This window comes from Mytilus californianus, unplaced genomic scaffold, assembly GCF_021869535.1.
Source record: "Mytilus californianus isolate M0D057914Y unplaced genomic scaffold, xbMytCali1.0.p SCAF_10, whole genome shotgun sequence".
In the NCBI taxonomy this organism is placed as follows: Eukaryota; Metazoa; Mollusca; class Bivalvia; order Mytilida; family Mytilidae; genus Mytilus; species Mytilus californianus.
In genome coordinates this window covers 72501821-72527246 of record NW_026262582.1, presented here as the reverse complement: position 1 = coordinate 72527246, position 25426 = coordinate 72501821, and the positions used below count along the sequence as shown (strand labels likewise).

General features: G+C 31.5%; 1 protein-coding gene across 1 annotated transcript in view; it reads right to left on the bottom strand.

Annotated features, from left to right (window-relative positions):
* Positions 1-988: 988 nt before the first annotated feature.
* Positions 989-25426, bottom strand: part of LOC127718484 (uncharacterized) — a 198120-nt gene continuing 173682 nt past the window's right edge. Inside the window, exon 14 of the mRNA XM_052224527.1 lies at positions 989-2590. Within this exon, the coding sequence (XP_052080487.1) occupies positions 2538-2590 (53 nt within the window). The 3' untranslated portion in view covers positions 989-2537. The remainder of the gene's footprint in view (positions 2591-25426) is intronic.

Here is a 25426-nt window from a genome sequence, read left to right as displayed (position 1 = left end):
CCATGTTATTTATTGTTGAAGACTCAAGTGATACCAATGGGACATTCAAACTCATCTGTAAAAATTAAACTAACAACGCCATGTCAAATGACATATTCAAAACATAACATAGCAATATGAAGATTGAGCAGTACAAACCCCACTCAAAACTGGCGATGTTGGGAATAAGCAGATTGTGCTCCGCATGTGACGGATTGGTTTTTGTTTTTTGTTACGTCCATTATTAAAAACATACATCAGTTGTATATAATAGTTAACAATTGATTCGAATGCACCTGCCTGGATGTCACTTTCTGATTACTTTGGTCAATTATTACTGGATTTATTTGAAAAAAGTTCCATAAGTTATTTTGGTAAAATATTAGAGGAATTTCATCTAGTGTCATCATTCAGAAGCAGCAATGATATTGTTTTATCTTTTTTTTTTACTATAACCAACAAATGCCAGATGAAACCTAAAATGATGGAATACGAAGAAAACATTATACAATTTAAATTTAAATTTTCCACTCCTTATTGGTGTTTACTTGCTATGTGTATATCATTACAGCTAAAAAAAACAGTTTAAGAAAATCATCTAAGAAAACACAAGAGGAGGTAGACATGATCCAACAAAAAAATAACGAGAAAGACAGAACACAAGATGTTATAAATGTGTATAATTTAATCTAGGATGTAACTAGTCTTCTGATTGGCTGAAAGTGTTTTGTCTATCAGCTCATAGACATAATTTTGTCATGTGACCGTGACTTCATCAACGTTTGTTCATGATTTACTCCTTAAAAATTAAATTTAGAATTAAATTATAAGAAATGACTGTACTATTTTTTCTGTCTATTCGAAATAACCGCTTCGCAGGTTATTCAGTGTGCACCACATTTTTTATGTTATTTCTTCATAGACAGAAACAATATTACAGTCATTCCTTAAGTATAGATTTCTAAAATCTGAGAAAAATCAAGCGCTGTAAGAAAACACTCTTTAATCATTTAGTATCAATTGTTTTAATTTCAAAGGAAAACTAGACATTTACAAAATTTCAAATTCTACATGAAAATATTGTTTTTAATAAGGGAAATATTAGGTACATAGCCATGAGATTCAACATGATGATACACATATAGATATTTAGATTATAAGTCTTCAACAATATACAAATGTAACATGAAATGCTGACTATATGTTAGTGAACTTATCATAGACACAAGAATTACAATTTTGTTCGCCAGACATGCGTTTTGTCTACATAAGACTAATTAGTGACGCTCGAATCAAAATATTTAATATGCCTAATAAAGTACGAAGTGGAAGAACAATGAGGACCCAAAAATTCCGAACGGTTTTGCTAAATAGAGTTAAGGATTTCAGCTGTTTTCTTGACATTGCAGAAATGTTTTCAGAGCATTGGTTTTAAACATTCGAAAATCATTTTATATAGATATAAGAAGATGTGGTATGAGTGGCAATGAGACAACTCTCCGTTCAAGTCAAAATTTATAAAAGTAAACCATTATAGGTCAAAGTACGGTCTTCAACACTCACACCGAACAGCAAGCTATAACGGGCCCCTAAAATTACTAGTGTAAAACCATTCAAACGGGAAAACCATGTTCATATACTTTTAACATTTAAATGATGTTTTGACAATATGAACATAACTTAAATATGTTATTTTTGAACTTTTTGTTAACATTTTCTTAACATTTAAACAAGAAGAAATGCGTTTTTTAATGTGTTTAAATTGTTTTTTGATTTGTATAAAATTATTTAATAGTATTTTACAAATACACACATCTAAACCTTAAGTCACAGCATTAAGAATTTTTCTTTAAATTAAGCATTGTTTGAAAATTCAGTAAAATTTGTTTAGCGTTTGAAAGGTACGACGGAAAAAATTTAGCGTCATTCTTAATTATAAATTAATATTTAATCTTTGGTCCAATATTTCAATTTCCATTTTATAAAAAATGATTCAATATTTTAACTTCAAACTTTAAATCAATATTTAAATTTCAGTTCAACTTTGACTTAATATATAAACATATCAATCAACTGTTTTACGACATTTTTGCCATTCTTTCTACTTTTAAATAAAGGCAACAGTAGTATACCGCTATTCGAAATTCATAAATCGATTGAGAAAAAAACAAATCCGGGTTACAAACTAAAACTGAGTTAAACACATCAAATATAAGAGGAAAACAACGACACAACAGAAACTCAACACTAAAATGCAACACACACAGAAACGAACTATAATATAACAATGGCCATTTTCCTGACTTGGTACAGGACATTTTAAGAAAAAATGTCCTGTACCAATAAACTTGAGCATATCCAACTAAAACTCCATTACTTGACAGTTTGTCAATCACATGTATCTTAACGTGGTTTTGTAGCATGAACATGACATATCATCTTCTAACATGAATATGGTCATTTATAAGTTTGAGAGTTGCCCTTTGCAAATTAGTTACGCTGATATTCTGGTTATAATCACTGTCAATTATGAAATATTTCAGTCAATATTTTTTTCTCTATTGTGGTGCGACATTCACTTGGTTTTCAATTTCAACTTCAATAGTCATTTCTGAAAATAAAGTAAACAATCACTACACTGAAAGTTATGTTGATGCATGTAACTCTATCTTAAAACTGAAAGATAATACATTATATTGTTTGGGCATTATCACACTTTCATTGAAACACACATAAGCAATGCTTCAGTAGTATAGAACATCTCTTAACTATATATCCCAGTAATATTGAAAATCCTGTATCGGTCTTTATCAGTAGAACAGAAAATCCTTTGACAACATACTTCAATCTTTCAATCATCCATGATCACCCCACTTCAGCAATATAGAAAATCTCCATTCATGCCAAATATTAAGATTAATGCTATGGTTATGTCCCGAACCATATTATAAGTATTCGGACCAAATGGGTATATACTCATATGGCTCGACCATACGCCTATGGTCTGTGCAATTAATAAAATGTTTGTTGAAACGTTTAACCTCTTATACTGGAACTTTTATTAGGTATAACCTTCGTGTTGTAATAAAAAAAAGTTTTGGTCTGAGTTATCATATGGCAATTAGTTTTTAATAATTACTTAAAAAAATTACTTTGAATTTTTCTCACAAGTAAGAAACATTTATACATGATCATTATCGATTTATCACGACGATTGACAATTTTTAACTGGAAAGATAACTTAAAGTTATTTAGAATAAATGAAATCTTGAAAAGAAGTATACACATTTAATTACGGATGAAAAAATTCGACAGGATAAAGATGCTTATAATTGAAATTAGCAAAGGCAAGAAAACAGATACCCTAGATTCAGACAGTATGTCAAAGATAAAAAATATATGTTAGTAACTGGTGACATTTTGAGTATGGAAAACGATTTGTGTGTTTCCAGCGAAACAAATTTATCTTTTAAAAATGTTCATTCATGATGCAATATCATCTAAAAAGTATCTGTGTCCAACACGTGTTTGTTTTCGTTTTTTAATTGCTGCCGTCGCATCATATATCCTTTTAAGATATGGTTTTGTGTTTTGGGTATAAAATACTTGTTTTATTTTTAGCTCACCTGGCCCAAAGGGCCAAGTGAGCTTTTCTCATCACTTGGCGTCCGTCGTCCGTCGTTAACTTTTACAAAAATCTTCTCCTCTGAAACTACTGGGCCAAATTTAACCAAACTTGGCCACAATTATCATTGTGGTATTTAGTTGAAAAAATGTGTCCGATGACCCAGCCAACCAATAAAGATGGCCGCGATGGCTAAAGATAGAACATAGGGGTAAAATGCAGATTTTGGCTTATATCTCTGAAACCAAATCATTTAGAGCAAATCTGACTGGGATAAAATTCTTTATCAGGTCAAGATCTATCTGCCCTGAAATTGTCAGACAAATCGGACAACCCATTGTTGTGTTGCTGCCCCTGAATTGGTAATTTTGAGGAAAAGTTTGCAGTTTTTGGTTAGTATCTTGAATATTATTATAGATAGAGATAAACTGTAAACAGCAATAATGTTCAGCAAAGTAAGATCTACAAATACGTCCACATGACCAAAATAGTTAATTTATAGTAAATTTTTTAACATAAGTTTTCGTAAATTTTTGTAGTCTTACAAAAATCTTCTCCTCTGAAACTACTGAGACAAATTTAACCAAACTTAGCCACAATCATCATTAGGGTATCTTTTTTGAGAAATGTGTCCGATGACCCTGCCTGCCAACCAACATGGCCGACATGGCTAAAAATAGAACAAAGGGGCAAAATACAGTTTTTGGCTTATATCTCTGAAACTAAAACATTTAGAGCAAATTTGACAACGGTTAAGATCTATCTGTCTTGAAAATGTCAGACGAATCATACAACCCGTTGTTGGGTTGCTGCCCCTGAATTAGTAATTTTAAGGAAATTTTGCAGTTTTTGGTTATTATCTTGAATATTATTATAGATAGAGATAAACTGTAAACAGCAATAATATTCAACAAAGTAAGATCTACAAATAAGTCAACATGACGAAAATGGTCAATTTACTCCATAAGGAGTTATTGCCCTTTAAAGTCAATTTTTAACAATTTTTCGTAAATTTTTGTAATCTTTTACAAAAGTCTTTTCCTCTGAAACAACTGAGACAAATTTAACCAAACTCGGACACAATCATCAGTAGGGTATCTAGTTTAACAAATGTGTCCGATGACCCTGCTTGCCAACCTTAATGACAGACATGCCTAAAAATAGAACATAGGGGTAAAATGCATTTTTTGGCTTATATCTCTGAAATTAAAGCAAAAGTATAACGGTTGCATTATTTCATGCATCAATTGTAAACAAAAATATCAGGTGAACGACACAGGCTCCTTGGAGCCTTGAGTTTACTTTCTGAAACAAACGCGTATGGTCGGACCATATGAGTATACCCATATGGTCCTGAAGATACGCATATGGCACAAATACTCAAATGGTCCGGAACAGTTACAGAAAATTTTGTAATAGATAAACTGTTTTGGAAAAACTGGTCAACATAGATGCAACATCACTAATTTGTTGTCCGATGAGTAAGTGCCACTAATCAGGAAATATTGTATTGTATGATACTACTTTCTAAGGTATTGATAAAGTCTTTTGCTCTGTTAATTTGCAGAGTGTGCTCCCTATCTTAATATGCATGCATTATTGGCTGAGTCTAGGTTCTCATGACTGATGATCATAAAATGAGACCAACAAACCAGTTTTGCTTGAAATGAGCAAAAAGACGGATGTCACTAGTAAAGCTGTAAATTGTTACCCTTTCGGAGCAACGTACAGTTCACTTGATTTTTAAATTTGGAGACAATGTTGAACGCATCTATCCAATCGAACTTGAGATAAAGGATACAACAGATACAGTTCAGTCTGCCTAATATCTTGACTTTCATCTATAATTGACAATGATAGAGAGCTTGTCTTTATGAAATATAATTGACAATAAAAGAGAGCTTATCTTTAGGAATTTAAATCTGTGTACGGAATGTCATATTTAGGGAACAGTAAAACAACCGTATACTCTACTTCTAAGATGATATTAGACTAACTACATTTATATAAAATGTCAGTATTAAGGAAATCTGACAATTTACAGCATATTTACCTGATATGATTTCATTTTGAACAACTTTCACTTCCTCTTCAGAAATAGGTTTTTTTAACGATTTCGATAAACTGATCTGTATACAGCCTGGCAGGATTGTTATATAGATCAAACCGTTTTAAAACGTCGATTAGTACATTACATAATTCACTAAAGCGTTTTTCGTCAATTTCAAATGTCTCAGACTAGAGTATTTCATTTTTTGTAAGTCGTATACGCTCAATGTCATCGCCAATAGCTATGTCTTTCGACTGAATTGATTGCCATGTGCCTCTCTTTCCAGAACTTGTAATATGTTTATTAAGCTTCCTGAGCTATCTGTACAAGTATGTTATATCACAATTGCTTCTAGGGCGTACATTTTGTTTGTATCCTTTTATTAGATCATATAAAACATCGGTAAGAATATTCAGCACAATCATCCCCATTTTGGCAAAGTAAAGCTCCTCCTTTGTGAACTAAAGAGTAAAATAAAAAACGATGTAAAAGTTTGACAAGGCAGAGAATATGTTAAGATATCGTTTCATTTAAAAGAAAATATCAAAATAGAATTGACTCAAACATGTTGTAATGGCACCAATAAATTGCCAAGGTGATCTTTGTAACCTTTTGGAATTTGGGTCTTCAGTGCTATTCTATTTTGAACTTCATTTTGGCCTTTTTAACTTTGTTATATTCGATCGTCACTGATGAGTCTTTTGAAGACAAAAACGCGCGACTACCGAACACATTCATAAGCCTGTTATCTATGACAAATTTATAATTTTTCTCTTGAAACCATTTTGAAACTCTCTTCTGATCACATTGAACGGTACCATTATACTCCACCAGTTTAACATTGCAACCTGATCAGGCCTATTCAGCAGAATGAAGACAGCTTGATTGGAAACGCAACCGCTAAATTTGTTCTTATTGCTTGTTTTTTTATATAAGGAACATACCACTTAATAAATCGGATTGAAAGTTGACTGACAACTTATAATAACTCTAAATCGTGACTACATTATGGCATAACATACCCCTGTCAATCTGCCAGGTCTAGTTGACTCTTCAGATACATTTGAACATGTTTGTGCACCAACTTTGACAAAGCAGCGCACCTATAAAATATGAGTGTAGTGAAAAATGAAAATTAGTTTTTAAACTTAAGATAGTTGGGTGTCTTCCTCTATCTTGGATTTTGAAATAGCAGCTAACAATTTGTCTAGATCTTTAATAAAACGTGCACATTTTGAGAGTAGTATGTAACATGTGTAATTTATGTGTAGGACTTTTCCATGTTTTCATGTTAATATAGAAAATTATGTGTTTTATCATATCAACGGCTCTATTTTACCAAAAAAACCAGAATGTTTTTGCTTGATTCATATTTGTTTTTTACTTTGCCTTATTAGGGGAGAAAACTCAGATATAAGGGGAGATAACTGTGAAGAATTTTGTAATAGAATGTGTTGTGAATTTACCTATTTTATTATGTAGTTAAAAAAACGACTCCAGTGACCCATTTTTATTTTGTTTTATCTGAAAGCATATTATAAGAGCTATCTTCTCATATTTTATTTTAAAATATCATGGTGTAGTTCTCTTTTTATCACACAAAATTGTGGTTTCCATGCATAATCTATACAAATCTGACGATTTTGCACAACCCGTAGCGTAAAAAAGGCCAGGTAAATCATACATTTTATCATATTTTTTAAAAAAGCATGCTATAAACTACATTTTGACCAATTATTAAAAAGATCTATGGATTTTGATTTATACCCTTAAAAACCATAATTTGGACAATTTTATGTGTTGACATATTCCTGCAAAATTCACAGAATACGTAATTTAAGATACAAAAAAGGCAATTTAAAAGTTATATTCAATATACAATTGATTAATAGTAAAAAATAACTAAGTTCTAATCAGAAAGTTGATGAACCAGGATAAGGATAATTTCTCACGTTTTGTTAGTAAAGGGAGAAATTATTGTATGTACGGTACTAGCGTATAGTTTTATATGTTTACGTCACTAGGTAAAAGACACGTGACTATTTCTATACCAGGAAATCTTTTCCCTTAGACTATCACTTTCTATCGCGCCGAAGACAGGCCAACATTCAAGTTCCATTCATATTATGAATATATTTTGATACATTTATTCATATGTTTTCAAAACATTACACGTCCGAGTATGTCTCGTGAGACGACTTGTCTCATTGGGTCGGACCCAGGTTGCCAGTTTATCCCGTTATTGGGTTTGATTGGTTGTTCCTGGCCGGCGAGGTCGTTCATGATCGAATTATTCATTTATTCAGTTATTCAGTTTACATTCCTGTCAACCATATAATAATTCTTGTTTGTACAAGGTTTTCATTATTCTAGCTAAATTGTACCTAATAGTATATACATGGTTTCGTTATTCGGAGTAATTGTGATTATTGTTTTTTCATATGTTTATATATATTAAGATACATGTATGTAAATAATTAATAAATTCCGTTGTCCACTATGCTTGCTAGGCTTTCGGCAACACTATACATGTTGTATTCATTCAAGTCTTCTTACTAGAATAATAGATATGAGCGTATAGGGTATACTGTCAAAGAACGTCTCGTCGTTTTTCAAGATACCAAGACCTTGTTGATAAATATTCCATTCTATCAACAAATAATTCACGATGGTCTTGAAGTATAGATTCTAGGTACCGACTTTGCTTATCAACTTATTTACGTGTTAAAGTGTACTTTTATTCTTAATTATTACTTTTACTGTTTAGTCTAATTTTATTAAAATCCATTTGACGTGGCTCTGTATTTATACATCCCGTCATTGTGTTATTGTGCTATGGTAAATGTTTGTATACTTGTCTTTCGTTTTTGCTATGTGCTTTGTCTATATGCATTTTGTTTTTCTTTGTTGGCAGATTTGTTCGTTTTTATGGTGATTACGATTATAACACAAAGTTGACTGCTATACCCCTTTTTTTGCCATTTTACCCATTATGTCTGTTTATTTTGTTAACACATTTTTGTCAATAGAATGCAATTTGATGCGACTGTCACACAAGTGAGAGGTTTAGCTAGCTAATAAACCAGGTTTAATCCACCATTCTCTACAAAAGGAAATGCCTGTACCAAGTCAGGAATATGACAGCTGTGTTATCCATTCGTTTGATGTGTAGGAGCTTTTGATTTTGCCATTTGAGTAGGGACATTCCATTTTGAATTTTCCACGGAGCTTGGTATTTTTGCAATTTTACTTTTTTCTAAAGAGGCCGGGAGAAGTACTAGTTTTAGTAAAAAAAACAAAAACACACATCACTTTTTAATTAAAATTTGGTTTAAATTATTTTTTTTTTTCATCGGATTAGATAAATCTAACTGTACTATCCAATAAAGTCCTTTACAATGTAAAAAACAAAAGTTTGAATTATGATTTTTGTCACCACAGACTGATGACTTATCTATATATAAATCAGTCAAAAATGTAAGGTGTCCTCTATTCAGTAACCTTTCTTTGTTATGGGTAATTTCCTGAAAATTTCAAGTGTTGTTTACATTCTGGTAGTGATAACTTTACTTCAAAACTACAAAAATACCTTAGAGCTTTGGATGATTTGTTAAAATTTATGGTTTTCGGCTAGTTCTGAAATATGACATATTGTTTCCTTTCAATCTTAGGATCCAATGCGTACCTGATGAAGGTAATTCATAAACAGTGTCGTGCCCAAAGAAATCAATATCATACTAAACAATCTAAAGACAGCTGATAGTAATAATCAAATGCAAGAGCAATATTTCCAAGGGGCCATTGCTAGATATTGTTTAGAAAAGATTTAACTGGAAATTACTCAGATCTATCTCATTTTTTACTAGTTGCTAATTTTTAAAATGTTAAATTTATTAGTTATGTATTTATGTAATAGTTTCTAACCTTTGTAGTTGAAATTGTTTGGTTTTTACTGGTAGTTTCTGTTTGGTCATTTCTTTCTGGAGTTTCTTCAGAATTCTGAGACAACTAAAAAGATATACAGAAAATTCATCAGGATCATAGAGGTTTAATGGCAACAGCTATCTATGAGGGACATACTTCCTTTAAAATCTGTTGTTAATTAGACAAATAAACAACAATATACATGTACAGATCAAGTTAACGACAAAATACAAGAACAAACGATTTTGCAAAATATCTTAGTGTTGTAGCAATGATGTAAGCTAACTCTTATTAAAGTACAAAATAAACGATTTAGAAAGTGACCATCTCTGATTGAAAAACATAAGATATTTTCCAATATATTTGCCTTTTGATTTTGTTTGGCTCCTTGGTATATTCCTACTTTCTAATCTAAATGTTTATCAACACAACAACCTTAGCTGCCATCTAATATCAAAATCAATACTCAAGTCTATCATTCAAAGACTATATAAACAGAAGAGAATATTATAGCTTTTATTAAAGTTTCACTATGATTTACTTACCCATAGGGTTTCACTTTGTAGGTCTGACCATTCATCTTTAAACTTGTGGGTACATGCACATGCCTCACAGTAATAATGTTCAATCTGTTCTCCAGTAAAACTATTTGATCCAATAACAGATTGTGGTTTTATAAGGCCACATTCCCATTTTTTCTCAAACCTAACATTTGTCATCTTGAATCTTGTAACGATAATCTTGTTCATTTCATCTGTAACAAAGTCGGCAATATATTTGTAAATACCCCTTTCTATAATAACACTTTTCCCAAATTCTAAAACTTGTACCTGAATAAGATTTGGGCATGTCGTTATAAGTAATTTACTTAATTTGGTTGTTTTCCTTAATTCAAAGACAGCGGTCCCTCTGAAAAGAGCAATAACCCGTTGAGAGGTATTTTTTCTTTCTTCTTGTTGAAGGACACCCACTTCTGCAACCTCATACTTCCTGCACAGTGAAGCAATCATATGATAAACTAGATGTGGTGGCAATGATGTAAATTTAAAACATAACCAAGTGGATTTTTTACAGTTATCTTCTGTCACATTAAACATTTTGTATATGTCACACTTAGGTTCGGCTTTAATTATACAAGGTACATAATAGCAAGTGGTTTCTTCGGCAGCATTCCTCTCTGATTTCAATGGTCGTATTATTATATCGAATTTCTCCATAACATTCAGGATATATTCCTTGTGTTTGTACAAAATTTTTCTTCCTTTTTGAATATATCCTCTAAAACTTCCCTATGCAATTTGCCTTTGTAATAGAATTCTTTCCAATGTTGTTGATTCTTAATGCTTATAGGTCGAAACTTCTTTGTTGTAACTATACATTTAAAGGCATCAGACAGCTATTGTGTATCTAAAATAATATAATCCGGAAGATCTTCAAAATAAACCAGCGCTCTGATTTCATGATGAAATTTCAAAAACAAAATAAGCTCTTCATTTCTTAAAGGCTCGGGTGTTTCAGTAGAGATATGCTTCATTTCCTGAAAAGTAATGATTGGTAACTCCTTTTTCTTATCTTGAAGACGTTTTTCCAGCTGAATAAATTTTAACGAAAAGTCTTTATTCCATGTTCTCATTTTTCTGGCTAACTTTAAGATGTATTGTCGTATTTGCTGAAATACACTGTTATCATCTTTTGTATTAGAAATAAAAACTGTATCTCTGATATGTCCGCGCTCATCATCTGCCATATTGTCTGTATTTCGTAACAGTTTTTCTTTACATGCATCTTCAATATGAAAAATGAAGTGTTTTGGAATAGCCTTGAATGAAACTTGAAGCATACTGTCAAAAGCTCTCAAAATGTTGAAAATTATCTATTGATAACCATATTGTAATATCATATTAATTTGACATAACGCAATTTTCAAAGTTTGACATTCTTCGTAGACTTTAAGTATTAAAAGAGAGGCGAAAGTTACCAGAGGGACATTCAAACTCACAATTAACTGACAACGCCTGGCTAAAAAAGAAACAGTCCAACAGACATATAATTGGTCACAAAACACAACATAGAAAACTAAAGAATGAGCAACATGAACCCCACGTAAAACTGGGGGTGATCTCAGGTGCTCAAAAAGTCTTAACTGCTACACATGTTATTTATTAAGACTCATTAAGAAATATACTAAATCTTCAAATCGTATGCAATTTGTCTTATTTTCTATAGTTATAGGCCTTGGTGAAATAAAAGTTTAAATCCCACTAGAATTACAAAAAAAAAATCAATATGAAAGTGTGCTCATCTTTATGTGTACGTGTTCATTACCAAGTTTACCTCTTCTGTCTCTGATTTCACAGAATCTTTCCAAGTACCAACAATAACTAATGGTGGATCAAAATCATCTCTTATTCTCGTATTGTCCTCATATTCATTTTTTATCTCATCCATTCTACTATAACAATGTATTGAATCCAGCCAAAATCGAAATAAATCTATAAAGTAATGGTAATTGCAGAATGATTTTACTAAGCGTATACTAAAGTGCTAGTATTTAAACGCATAATAAATACCAAGCAGAATAAAATTTTGACTGCCAGAAAAAAAATAAAATCACAAACATACTGAACTCGGCGCGTTTCGTCTATTTAACATGTTTAAGACTTATCAGTTACACTCGAATCTTAAAAGTTAAAAAGTGGATCTCGATAGAATATGAATTTGAAGATCATTGAAGACCCTAATAAAAATCCGAAAGGTTTACCCAAATACAGCTTTAGCAATCTTGAAAAATACACTCTAAAACAAATACACACTTGAACAAGTATGGTTTCCATTGGTTGTGTTACCATGGATGTAATTGTAGGTAATTCATGTATGTATTTTGTTTGTATATTCTATTAAACCCACCCCTAATAAAAAAAAAAACCAAAACCATCATGTTTTTTTTAAAAGTTAACTTAAATAAGGCATTTAAAACTAACTTGGAAAATAAACCATAATTACTTTTTGGAACATCGTTAAAGATCATTAGCTTATGTTTCTTTGCAAATCAACAAACTTTTTCTCATCAATTAAATACTAAAGACGTATGTGTCCTCACGGTGTATTACTGGGTCTGCGAAAAGAAAAACTTTCAATTCACGCATTATGAACATCCCTTTCCTGTTTAACAATTTTGCGAACGCAACTGTTTATAGAAGAAATTTTTTCTCTCTCAGTACACTCGTAAAGGTTATATGCTCTTAAAATGAACGTTTGAAATTATAAATTATTTCCACTTTAAATCTGTGTTAATGGTGACCATAGATCTAAAGCACTGTTTCTTTCACGGTACTAGTTGATTATCAACACTTTGACCACAATAAAGAGAATTGTATCATTACCTTGTGCATTTTTGTCGTCAGCCTCATTCAGTTTTGCGACAACGAAATAAATGGCGTCTGGAGACAAAAAGGTTTGATGTGTGTGGTAAAATTCTTCGTCACCTGCAAAATCCCATAATAATAATGTGGCATACTTCTCTTTATCATGTAGATCAATTTCAGATTGTAGCATGGCTTCAATATCTCTATATGCTTGTTCTATCAACAGGTGAGATGGCTGATTATCAATGCCTACATGATGACCAATATGATCTGTATTTTTTTCAGACTTTAGAGAGGCTGCTTCTGATTCCTTTGATTTCCTCATATTTAAGATAGTTTCTGATGAGTTTTTCCTAGCATTGGTGGCTGTTGCTTCTACTGATGCTTCCATTGGTCGCTTACGCTGGTTAATAAGTATTTCCTCATACGGTTTTAACCGTCTTGCATGACGTTCAGTTTCTTCATTATTGCCTATAATTAGAAATTAAAACTACTACTGTTGGACAATGTATTCAAATATATTCTTTTCAATATTGTGATGAAAAATAAAGATACATATAGTGAAATTTAAAGCACCATAAAATCCAAATGGCATCTTCAATCTTATTCGTAATGCATAACCCAATCAAATTGATTAAAACATGTGAAAGGTCATTGTATTGTCCTCAACGTGAAGGTACATCCATTAAAGATCTAGAACTGTCAAAAAGCCCGAAAAGCTTATTTTATATGTAGTTAATTGCGACAACTACTCGAAAAAAGTAAAACGCAAATGACAAAGAACATTCTACAAAACACACATAGCATTAGAGATTTATCAACATGAAGCCCAGAAAAAGCTAGGAGATTCACGTCACTTGCTTTGGTAGGTAATAAGTTCCTGTTCTACTAATGTTATCTTTTGTGAGATTCCTTGCAAGTAAAAACGCTGATTTAAAAATAGTGGAAACGGACAAAATTGAGGTTACGGCATATGAAACATATCCATGGTCATTCGTGACATAGTTGTTCAATGCCGGTCAACGATATTATTCATTTTGTCAAATTGTTTTCTATCACAGTTTTAAAAATACTAGCGAAAATGGGTAAACATTGCAGTTTAAGGACAATTACTCCATTCAAGACATTGACATGCTGACAAAAAATAAGTCAGAGGCTTATTATTATTTCCAAGGAGCATTTCCAAACTACGTATAATTAAGGTTATACATATAACTAGATGTTATTTTGAAAAAAATAATGTTCTTGAAATTTAAGTCTATGTATTGCTGATGACCCATGGACCTCTTACTTAATAGGTATGTTTTCACCCAATGTGTCAAATAATCTTATCATATATACCAGGATAAAGATAGTGTTGATGGTTAAAAAATGACAAAAACAGGTTAATAATTAAATGTATACTATCAGCGAAATGCACGCCACCAGCATAAATAAATTCAATAGAAACAAATTATAGTCCACATGATTTACAGAAACTTTATTCGAAATTCAATTTGGATGGATTCAAAACTTTGTATGTGTAAAAAAAGGAAACAGTTGTGTTAAGTTACCGTCTAATTTATACCATTCACCATCATCATGATTTGCATTACACCTTATTCTATGAATTTCGATCCCATTTGTACCGGTCAACTCTCTGTTCTGTATTTATTCTCCAAACAATCGTTTAAGTAATGAAGTTTTCCCGGCTCCCTTCTTTCCGACAATGACTAATCGAATATCCCTCTTTTTCTCAGAGCCAGACTCCAGTAATTTGAGGTACAAAGGAACAGATTTTTTGTCGGTCATCAATTTGCTTTCAATCGGAACTTTGTCATCTAAAAATAATTGATATGATGTTATAAAGAAATTAGCTCATATAGAAGAATGTTAACATAAGAAAAAATTGAAGACAAAATTTATAAAGTAGACAGTTGAAAATGATAATTTTATAAATCGAATGATATTACTTACTTTGTAATGTTTGTTTATCTGTTTAATTAGATAGAAGATTTGGTATGAGTGCCAATCAGACAACTCTCCATCCAAGTTACAGTTTTTTTTTAAAAAGTACACCATTATAGGTCAAAATACGGTCTTCAATAAGGAGCCGTGGTTCACACCGAACTGCAAGCTATGAATGGCCACAAAAATAACTAATGTAAAACCATTCAAACGGGAAAACCAACGGTCTAATCTATATGAAAAACGAGAGACAAGAAACACTTTTGAACCACACCAACAAAAGACAAACACTGAGCATCAGGTTCCTGACTAAGGACAGGTGTAAATAAATGCAGCGGGTTTAAACGTTTTGTTAAGTACCAACAATCACCCTTACCTGAAACAATAATGTAACATCACAGCATAAAAAGACACGTTATAAAATATCAATTGAAATGGTTCAATCAAAAGACATATTAACACAAATTAACATAAACTGAACAAATAAATTTGATCTATGACACAATATCAATACAAATTCAATAAGATATGGGGTGAGATGATAATCAATTTCATAAAGACACCAATAAACTTGAACAAAATACTGCCAAATAGAATAATGTACACAGGTAAATGAAAATAATTTTGTATAAATAGAGAATTTAATGTATATTTTGAAGATAAATCATACATTATTTTAGTGAGTAAATTGAGCACAAATATAAATATGTTAAACCTAAACAAAACAAAAATCTCATTATTTCAAACCTTCAACTTTTGGCGTGGATAGCAACAGCCCTGATGTTGTCGGGTTAAAATCTTCAGCCAGTGTTGGCATTACTGTCTAAAACAGAAAAATTAATTTGTTTGATTGATACATCTAAGATAAAGTGACAAATCTAATATTCAAGATAACAGTTCCATAATCTTCTGCTAGCATTAGCTGTTCATCATGTTATTCAATTCTATTGGAGTATACGAAACACTGTACACATATAAAAGAGGGACGAAAGATACCAGAGGGACAGTCAAACTTATAGATTGAAAATAAACTGCCAACGCCATGGCTTAAAATAAAAAAAACAAACAGACAAATAACAGTACAGAAGACACAACATAGAAAACTAAAGACTAAGCAACACGAACCCCTCCAAAAACTGGGGGTGATCTCAAAATATAAAATATAACTGTTAGTAATGTATGATATTCAGAAAGTGATGTTCTCATAGCTTAAGACTAACCGACTAAGGTAAAATAATATCTCTTTGGCAGTGGGTAGTGTGTTTTACATTAAAAAGAAAATCATATGAGAAAAAAAACCCTGATGTTTATAACTCGTTGTTCTCATAAACTACACCCAGTTTGTAAAGGGCTAAGACCAAGAGTCCTAAACAATGTCTTGTCAAGCTGCATGACGTAATATACTTAAAAGAACAATTATGTACCTGTAAATACTCCATCACTTCACAATACCCGTGAGTCTTTGCTAAATCATATGGTGTTTCACCCTGAAATAAGACAAATCAAAAGATTTAAATTTCTTTTTATCTGACAAAATGCTGTTCAACATCAGTAAGATTATACTCATGACAGTAATACTTTGATTAAACAAACAATATTAATATCAACAGGTAACAAGTAAAAACTAATTAAAGATCAAAGATATAACAATGACTTAAGATTACCTTGAACCATAGAACTTTTCTATAGTAGTTGTTATCGATTGATTTACCAACATATATGAATAGTGAATGTGACAATTTATAATGTTCCCACTCGGACTTTGTGTGTCAGTATAAAATCACTTCGATGGCCGGAGGCCGGAGTCATATCGTACACTGACTCACCATGTCTGAGTGGGATAACTCTTTTACATCCCAGCTCTTTTAGACTATTTGAAAAAAAAACATTAACGCTTCATAACATCTAGTTCAGAATGCCATACAATTGCCATTAAATTGTCATACAATAATTATAATATAATTTGATACATTCCTGCATAGTTTATACCTTTTATGAATCCCGGTTACAATGTTTAAATAGTTTTAATTAACGATGATTGTTTATCCAGTCGTCCTGGTGTAGGAATACGAAGCGTGTATTCATTAGCGTAAAGTGTTGAGTTCGATTCCCCATCTTAAATCAGTATATGTGACGAGACTTTACATACCAAAAGTACTTCATTTCAATACAGAATATGCTGATTACTGGGCTATGATACTTTATAACCAATGTCTGTGTATGCTGTATAGTATAAGTGTGTATGTAGCTTACATACAATTAATGACTGTATATGTATGAGGTGTGAACGGTTATTATTTGTTCAACGTTTTATATATTGTTTATAATAAGATGTTTCTTGGACTGTAGTATATGATCGGTTGATTTTGTGTTTGTAGTATACAGTAAAAGAACAAAAATACTGAACTCTGAGGAAAATTCAAACCGGAAAGTCCCTTATCAGTTGCAAAATCAAAAGCTCAAATGCATCAAAGAAATGAATAACAACTCTCATACTTCTAAATTGGTACAGGCATTTTCATATGTTGACATGGAATAAACCTGGGTTTAAAGCTAGCCAAACTCTCTCCGTATGTTACGATTAGTTACACGTTTGTCTGCAGCGCATAATCGATTGATTAAGCTTCTGTAGAATTTGTATGTTGTATATGACTTGATAAAGGTATGTCTGTATTGATTTTGTTACTGTGTTTGGTCAATTTTGTGATTGGTTTACTTTTTCCATTTTTTAGCAAAGATGTAGTCAGTTTTTCTTTGACTAATGGCTTATTTCCTATTTCAATTCTCCGCTTATTGTATTTGAAAGGAAGAACATACGATATACAAGATCAAGTGTTACCAATGATGTCTTAATCGAGGGATCCATTCCTGCATGTTCTACCAACCATTTGGTCATTGGTAGATTTCCCAAACAAGCAGAAAAATGTAACGCTGAATTACCAGTAATTTGTAATAAGTTAACACTTTTTTTTATGCATCCGATTTCATCTGAGCAGATTGAAACCCTCTGAAGCTATTTTTTGGCGAAATAATGCTTGGAGGATTGTTTTTATGTCTTTTTAAATTTAAGCATTTGTATGCTGAAGGCGTCCTTTTTGCTGAAAGTAAACATTATTGTTGAGAAGACAACTGAAGTCCGCATTCAGGTGCTGCACATTCACGCTGCCTTGTACCTTTTCTACTCTTTTGGTAGGTTATAGTTTTTTTTTACACATAATCCGTTTTCATTCTCTATTCTATTGATTTATTTTTGCGTATTGTAAATAATATGAATATTTCCATCATCACTGAACTAGTATACATGTTTGTTTACGGGCCTGTTGAAGCACGCCTCCGGGTGCGGGAGTTTCTCGCTGCATTGAAGACCAATTAGTGGACATTAGTGTTGTCTGCTCTTTGGTCGGGTTGTTGTCACTTTGACATATTCCCCATTTCCATTCTCAATTTTATTTTTTATATTTACATGCTAAATAGTGTGGTAAAATTATATTATCTGAACTGTCTGAACAGTAGTTAACTTACTGCATTAGATACATCTGACAATAGCTTGAAAGAGTGAAAATTACTGTACAGTATCTCTTTCTGTTTAGTTCGACATGACGGGTTTAGATCAAGATTGGTTTAATTGTAATACCGAATTCGAACAAATGTTTACTGATAAACTTTCAAAACGGTCAAAATTAACAGCATACTTTATACTGTTGATTCATAATATATCAATGTTCACAAAACAAAACTGTATCAAAGAAACGAAACGTGAAAAGGTTGTATAAGCACAATGTGACGAGTATAAGATACTCATGATACTGCTGTATAGTTATATCATGTATATTTCTAATATATATTATGCATCTATATTTCTATAAGATGCTTTTTATTTACATTTCTATACAATGATATATATTCATATTTCTACAAGATGTTATTCATTTATACTAATAAATTATTATTCATATATTTTATAAAAGATGCTATTTTTTTGTTTCTAAAAGACGTTAATCCTTTATATTTTAGGAAATGTCATTCAATTATGTTTTAGGACATGTCATTTATTTATTTTAGAAGATGTTAATCATTTATATTTCTAGTAAATATTATTCATTTGTATTTCTAGGAGATCTATTCATTTATATTTCTAGAAAGAGCTATGCATTTGTGCTGATGTTATCTATTTATATTCCCAAAAGATGATCTTCATTTGTATTTCTAGTAGAAGTATAATATTTTAAAAGTCCAAAGAAAAATCTTACTATCGAGGTCCAAACAATTTCAACAAGTTATAAACAAGTAAATTTCGATATTAACATTTCATATAATTCCAACAACTACTTTTTGTTCATTTAAACTGTGTCATAAAATAAACGATTTTGTATTGATTAATTAAGAACATCTTATCTGCAGCTGAGACGCACAGGAAAGGAATTATATCTAGAATTTAAGAAGGGAAACTATATATGAATATATTTAAAAATTCATACATATGTGGCCTCTTTATTACATTTTCTTTCAATTAATAGTTGTACAGCCCCCACGTGTCCGTTTGCTGCAGCCAACAATAACGCTGAAAATCCATTTATCTGAAATAATACACAAACAACATGAAAAAAACACTTTATAAATTGTATGTGTAATTTTTTTATTTAACTACATCAGTAGCACTCAAGGCTAAAAATGTTAAAAGAACCGCAACAGTTTAAAAGCTACAGGACCAAACAGAATCTTAAAATAAAAACCAAATCCGTCCAAAGAGAACTTTGCGTGAGGGATTAGAAACCTTGTTGTCTTGTTATTTGTTGAATTTATAAACGGGCAATGTAGGAAAGGTTTATTATAGATCATGTCAGTATTAAAGTATTGCAACTGACATGAACATTTCTATATTAAACAAGACAAAAGTATGTAGTAGAAATAAACAACGTACTATATCAGATGAATAAGTGGTAAAAACCGAAATAAATTATTCCTAATACATGTTCTCCAGTCGAACTGTCTTGTTAAGAAAGATAATGTTCAGAGACAGGTTAGGAATATTAATGTTAATGTATTAAGTACGACGAAACGAGCTAATCAAGGCAACAGTAGTGTACCATGATCCCACTTGATATAATTTGAAAAGTTTACGTTTTTACATTTTTGAGAAATGTCTGATTAACAACCATTTGTGTATATTCTTTATTGATCTCGTTTAAATGAAATAATTTAAAAATTAAGGAATGTATTTCCCTCATGCAAAGCTCTGATTCCTTCAATTTTCTTGCCCGGCTTTGGCTATACTTTTTTTGTCCTTTTTGGTTTTAGCTCTTCATCCTTTAAAACGTTTTCAAATATTTAGGCCTCGTGTATTACTGAAGAGACATTGATTGTCAAATTGCACATCTGGTGCAGAAACAATGATACCGTTTATGTTATAATAGATATTCATTGATAAAGTAACCATTTCAAAGAAGGGGTAGAACAAGTTGTATGTTCTCAGTTGAAACAATACAGATGTTCTCACCATGGTAAAAATGTCCCCAGATATATTTGGCAAAACATAAAAGAGAAATGGGGTTGACGATACAAAAGGGGCATTAAAACTAACTGGTTACCCCATAGCAAAAAGCAGGAAAGACAGCACCGGAAACAAAACCCCTAAAGACTGAACCCTACCAAAAAATTAGAGACCAGGTACTCCGATTCGAAATACTCCTCATCTTGTAGATAATTATACGTGTTTAGCAAAACGTTTTTCAAAATCTGTTTTTCAATACTCTTCAACTTGGCGCATGTTGTGACCTTCCAACTCTTTTTACCCGAGCGTCGTTGAAGATTTTTACGTATTTGAAACGTCTTTGATGAGTTTTAGTAAAATTATATGAATGAAATAAAAATCAACTGTAAATTATTATGTAGTTATCAATTTGTTTTAATATTTTTGCTTTTAATTTCAGCTGTATATTTGCTGTTCAATGTTCAATTATTCAGACCATTAAGGACTGCTACCCACAGGTATATATATCCTTCATATATACGACAATACTTAATCGAGTCTCAAATATGATATATCAATTAGAGAGAAACACTTCAAGGCTTCAAACACACAAAACCTAAGAAATCGCATGAATCGCATGAATCTCAAATATGATATATCAATTAGAGAGAAACAAATCAAGGCTTCAAACACACAAAACCCAAGAAATCGCATGAATTGCAAAGGAGCTATACCAGATTTTTCAACTGGGTAAGCACACCCTGATTTGTATGTGCATCAACCGCAAAGGGGATTTACATTCAGTCAACATGTGACAATCAAAAAAAGAGCACGCTCGGAAAAAATACAGATCATCCAACTTTACTTGAATCTAAAGTTCTCAGATCGCTAAAACATAAGATCGGTCAAACCATTGACGATGGGGACATAACCACTAATGTAGGTTTCAAATTCACTCGTTCTTCTACATAACTCAGTTGGAGTATTTCTTCTGCGAAAACGCACATCCCTGTCAATCTGGCCCGTATAGTGTGAACAAACATGCGCGTATTAACTGATATATTTAAACACCATTAGATGAAAAAATTGTTTTTGATTTGGCCAACAGCCTGTTTTTAAACGAGATTATCGAATAGTCTAATCTGAAAAGAAAGAACACAAATCATACAAAAATAATAAAAAATTTCTTGATTATCATTTTTTTTTTCATATATTTTATAAAATATTTATTACAAGTTGATGTTTCTACCAAATAATTGAGTACACCTTTAAACCTTTTTGATTTGACCACCGCTGAAAAGTCCCGTGTTGACGATTCTCACGTCTGTGTAACCAAATTATATTTGAATTGAACCTTTATATTATATCTGAAAAATGTTTATTAAGCGACTAAAGATGTAATTTACTATGCTCGACGCTCGAACAAAGAAATTGTTGTATAAAATAGAATTAAAACGCTTTTAGAATAAATTGGTTTTCAAGGAAATCAAAATTAAAACTATCTAGTTCAGAACCATGTGAGGCGTGATTTACCAAACAGTTGGTGCTCGTCCCGATTTTTTTTTTATGACTGATATGCTTGTATAATGATCCTCCTATGAGAAATGTAATCAGAGTGAAATAAATGATATCTTACATACATTTTGTGTATCTATGTTACTTCCCTGGTCAAGTAATAGTCGGATCACCTCTACGTCCATACCATGAGGCCCACATACATGCAGTTGTTCCTTTGACCTGTGGAAATATAGATGGCATCAAAGCTTGTATCATAATTCAAATTAACTAGTGCTTAAACAATTTGGTTTCACTTTCTGTTATTGCCTGTACCTTCATCTTTTGTTTGATTCTTTGTAGTTTTCCGAAACATTGCTGTTTGTTAATACAGATGCTAAACCCTAAGTATTGTAGTTTTGCGGAAATTCAATTAAACACTGTATCGTCTTTCAACTTGTTGTCTGTCGCCGTCAATTTTGTGGTTTGATTATAAGTATGTTCTAACTTTCAGAAAAATGCATTGATGACAGATGATAATCATTTTGCTGAGGTTTGATTATGTGTCGGTTTCATTACCAGCACGCAGGTTCATAAGATATGTGTTTCAAGTGAAAAAGAATGATGCTTCATTTCATTATCGCAGTTCTTACCACTATTGTTGTGGTTTCATTATATTAAGACAACCTTAAGTTTTATTTTTCGATTGATGATGATGATGATGATGATGATGATGATGATGCGTGTTTAGTGGAGAAACAGCTGCAGTCTTTGGTTTGATCCAGCAAGTGTTTGAACCCACGACCTATCGCAGTTAAAGTGATCACACGCTACCATCGAGGTGGTGGTGTTCTGATTATAGGATGTGATGAGATATTGTTGATGTTTGATATTACAAAGGTATTAGTTGCAGTGTAGTGGTTTGAAATCTATTGGGTATCACTGTGAGTGCTACAGTTTGATTATATTCACGGTTTTTTTATCAGTGTTGTACGATATGTTAGGTAGGTTTTTTGCTTGTATTATACGTAAGAAACATCGAAAACCCTGGTGTAACAATTTTTCAGTAATACATAAATTTCTCTCGATAAAAGCTAATACGTTGTTACATACACGAGCGAATCGTACAAGTTGAAGGTCAATGTTCATCATGTGATTTAAACGTCAATAATTTTTATAGCTTATTGTGTTTTCAGAAAGATACATTTTGGTAACATTAATTTACTAATATTAATACCATTAATGCCAGTCCCTCAACTGCCTATAATTGGTTTTTTTTTGTAAATATATAATGTAAACATACGTCGTTATTGTTATACAGATACGTAAAGGAGAGTCATATATTCCTTGATATGTTTATAAATAAATTGCATATATAAGTAAAATAAATCGATACAAGTATTGGGACCCAGATATCATACGTAAAACTTGTATACTTGAATTTAAGTATGTATGGTACACTTACAGTTTTGTATTCAATGTCGGCTCCATTTTGTAAAGATAATTTTACGTCTTCGATCTTTCCGTGCTGTGCAGCTTTAATGAGTTTCTATAAATAAACAAAAGATTTAATGACAGTATACATAATGTGATATCATTTTTTAAATGATACATATATAATTATGGCATTTTTGCTTTTATTACTGACTTAATCCGTAAGAAAGCATGACATGTGTTCCCAAAAACCAGATAACCCTTACATTATTCTGTACAAAAATTTCATATCGCAATGTGTTTCTTTAAAAATACACCCGAAAGCAAAACAATATTTTATACAACTTCATTGCCAAAATTTACATTAGGAATTTTTTTCAAACCATTAAAACTTTCATTTGTTTTAAAAATATGACACTATTATGCAAGTATTAGGAAATATCCTGTATATCGTACCAATGTTAACAAACCTAGTTAATGAATGCAATATTGGAGTTTGTTTTAATGTTCAGAGGCGATCAACCATGTTCTGTTACAATTCCTGCGACTTTGAAACAATGATTACAACGGTCAAATCTCTTTATTTTAACCGTCTATCATAGTCTCTATGAAACCTTAAATTTAACACTAGGAGAAAATATAAAAATTGTGCTGGAGTCAGAAGTCAATGTGTCTTCCGTTTATCTTGACACCTTTACACATGTTTTCAAATAGATTACAATGTCTTGAGTTGTATGACACAACTCATTTTGTTCACATCTTCTTTGTCATTTCGTCTGCGATATTTCACACTGTTATGTATATATTTGTGTTTGTTTTGGTTTAATATATTTTAATCTTTTTAACAAAATTGTATTTTTTTTATACTTATTTTGATCCTTTTTAATCCTATATGCTTAATAGAGCATTAAACAATGAACAAAAACCATATTGTATAGGAAGCTGTACAGGCCAAATCATACAAATATTAAACATTAAAACAAAGAGAAGCCAAATAACCTGATTTTTGTAAACCACAACACAAATATGACAGATATAAACCAACGACAACCATTGAATTGCGGGATTCTGACTGAAGAAAGATAAAAACATAATACATCCATACTTATGTCACTAATCAATTGTCAAATGGTATTGTTTATGATTTCTTCTATTTTTATGGTTGCAGATTTTTTTTATAAGCAAAGCTGCGTTCGAAATCAAAGCCGCTACGTATGGCTAAATAGATTGCGACTACTGAAAGTATAGCTAACCTTACTGCAAAATAGATTTAGATACCGACAATGAATCATGCTATCTAGAATTTTCACATCAAAATAATACTGTTCCCGTCATTATTACTAGTAGTAAGTAAAATCACAAAAATACTGAACTCCGAGCAAAATTCATAACGAAAAGTCCCTAATCAAATGGCAAAATCAAATGATAAAACACATTAAGCGAATGGATAACAACTGTCATATTCCTGACTTGGTACAGACATTTTCAAATGTAGAAAATGGTGAATTGAACCTGGTTTTATAGCGCTATAAATCTCACTTGTATGACAGTCGCATCAAATTCCATTATATTTACAACGGCGCCTGAACAAAACACGTAGTAGTTAGAATAGAACGTAACATGACTAATCAGATCTACAACACAAACCCTTACCTCATTCCAATCTTCCATTATATTCTGCAAACAGGAGAAGCATTTATTTTGTATTTTTTATCCTGAAATTTAAAGAAATGTGAATATTTACTTTACCATTTGATACGCATGACACAGTAATATATTGACTTGATTTGGACTTCTGCTTTGATGTTCGAAATAAGTTAATAGTGTGACTTTTAATGTTTTGTATTATTTTTATTAGATCCACCAACGACGATCAATTTATCATACAGATTCATATTTTGTCTGAAAATAAATTAGGATAGTTTTCCAATGAATTTCTATACATAATTCCTCAAAAAGGAATTCATAATGACAGAATGTTGTCTCAGTGGCAATCATACCACATCTCCTTATACTCGTTGTGGTTATAAATACGATGGAATCAGATTATCTTAGGCGACATTGTTTTATCTTTATAATCAAAAGTTGACAGTCTATATTGGATCTTTATCAATCACATACGACATTGTGAAGTTTCG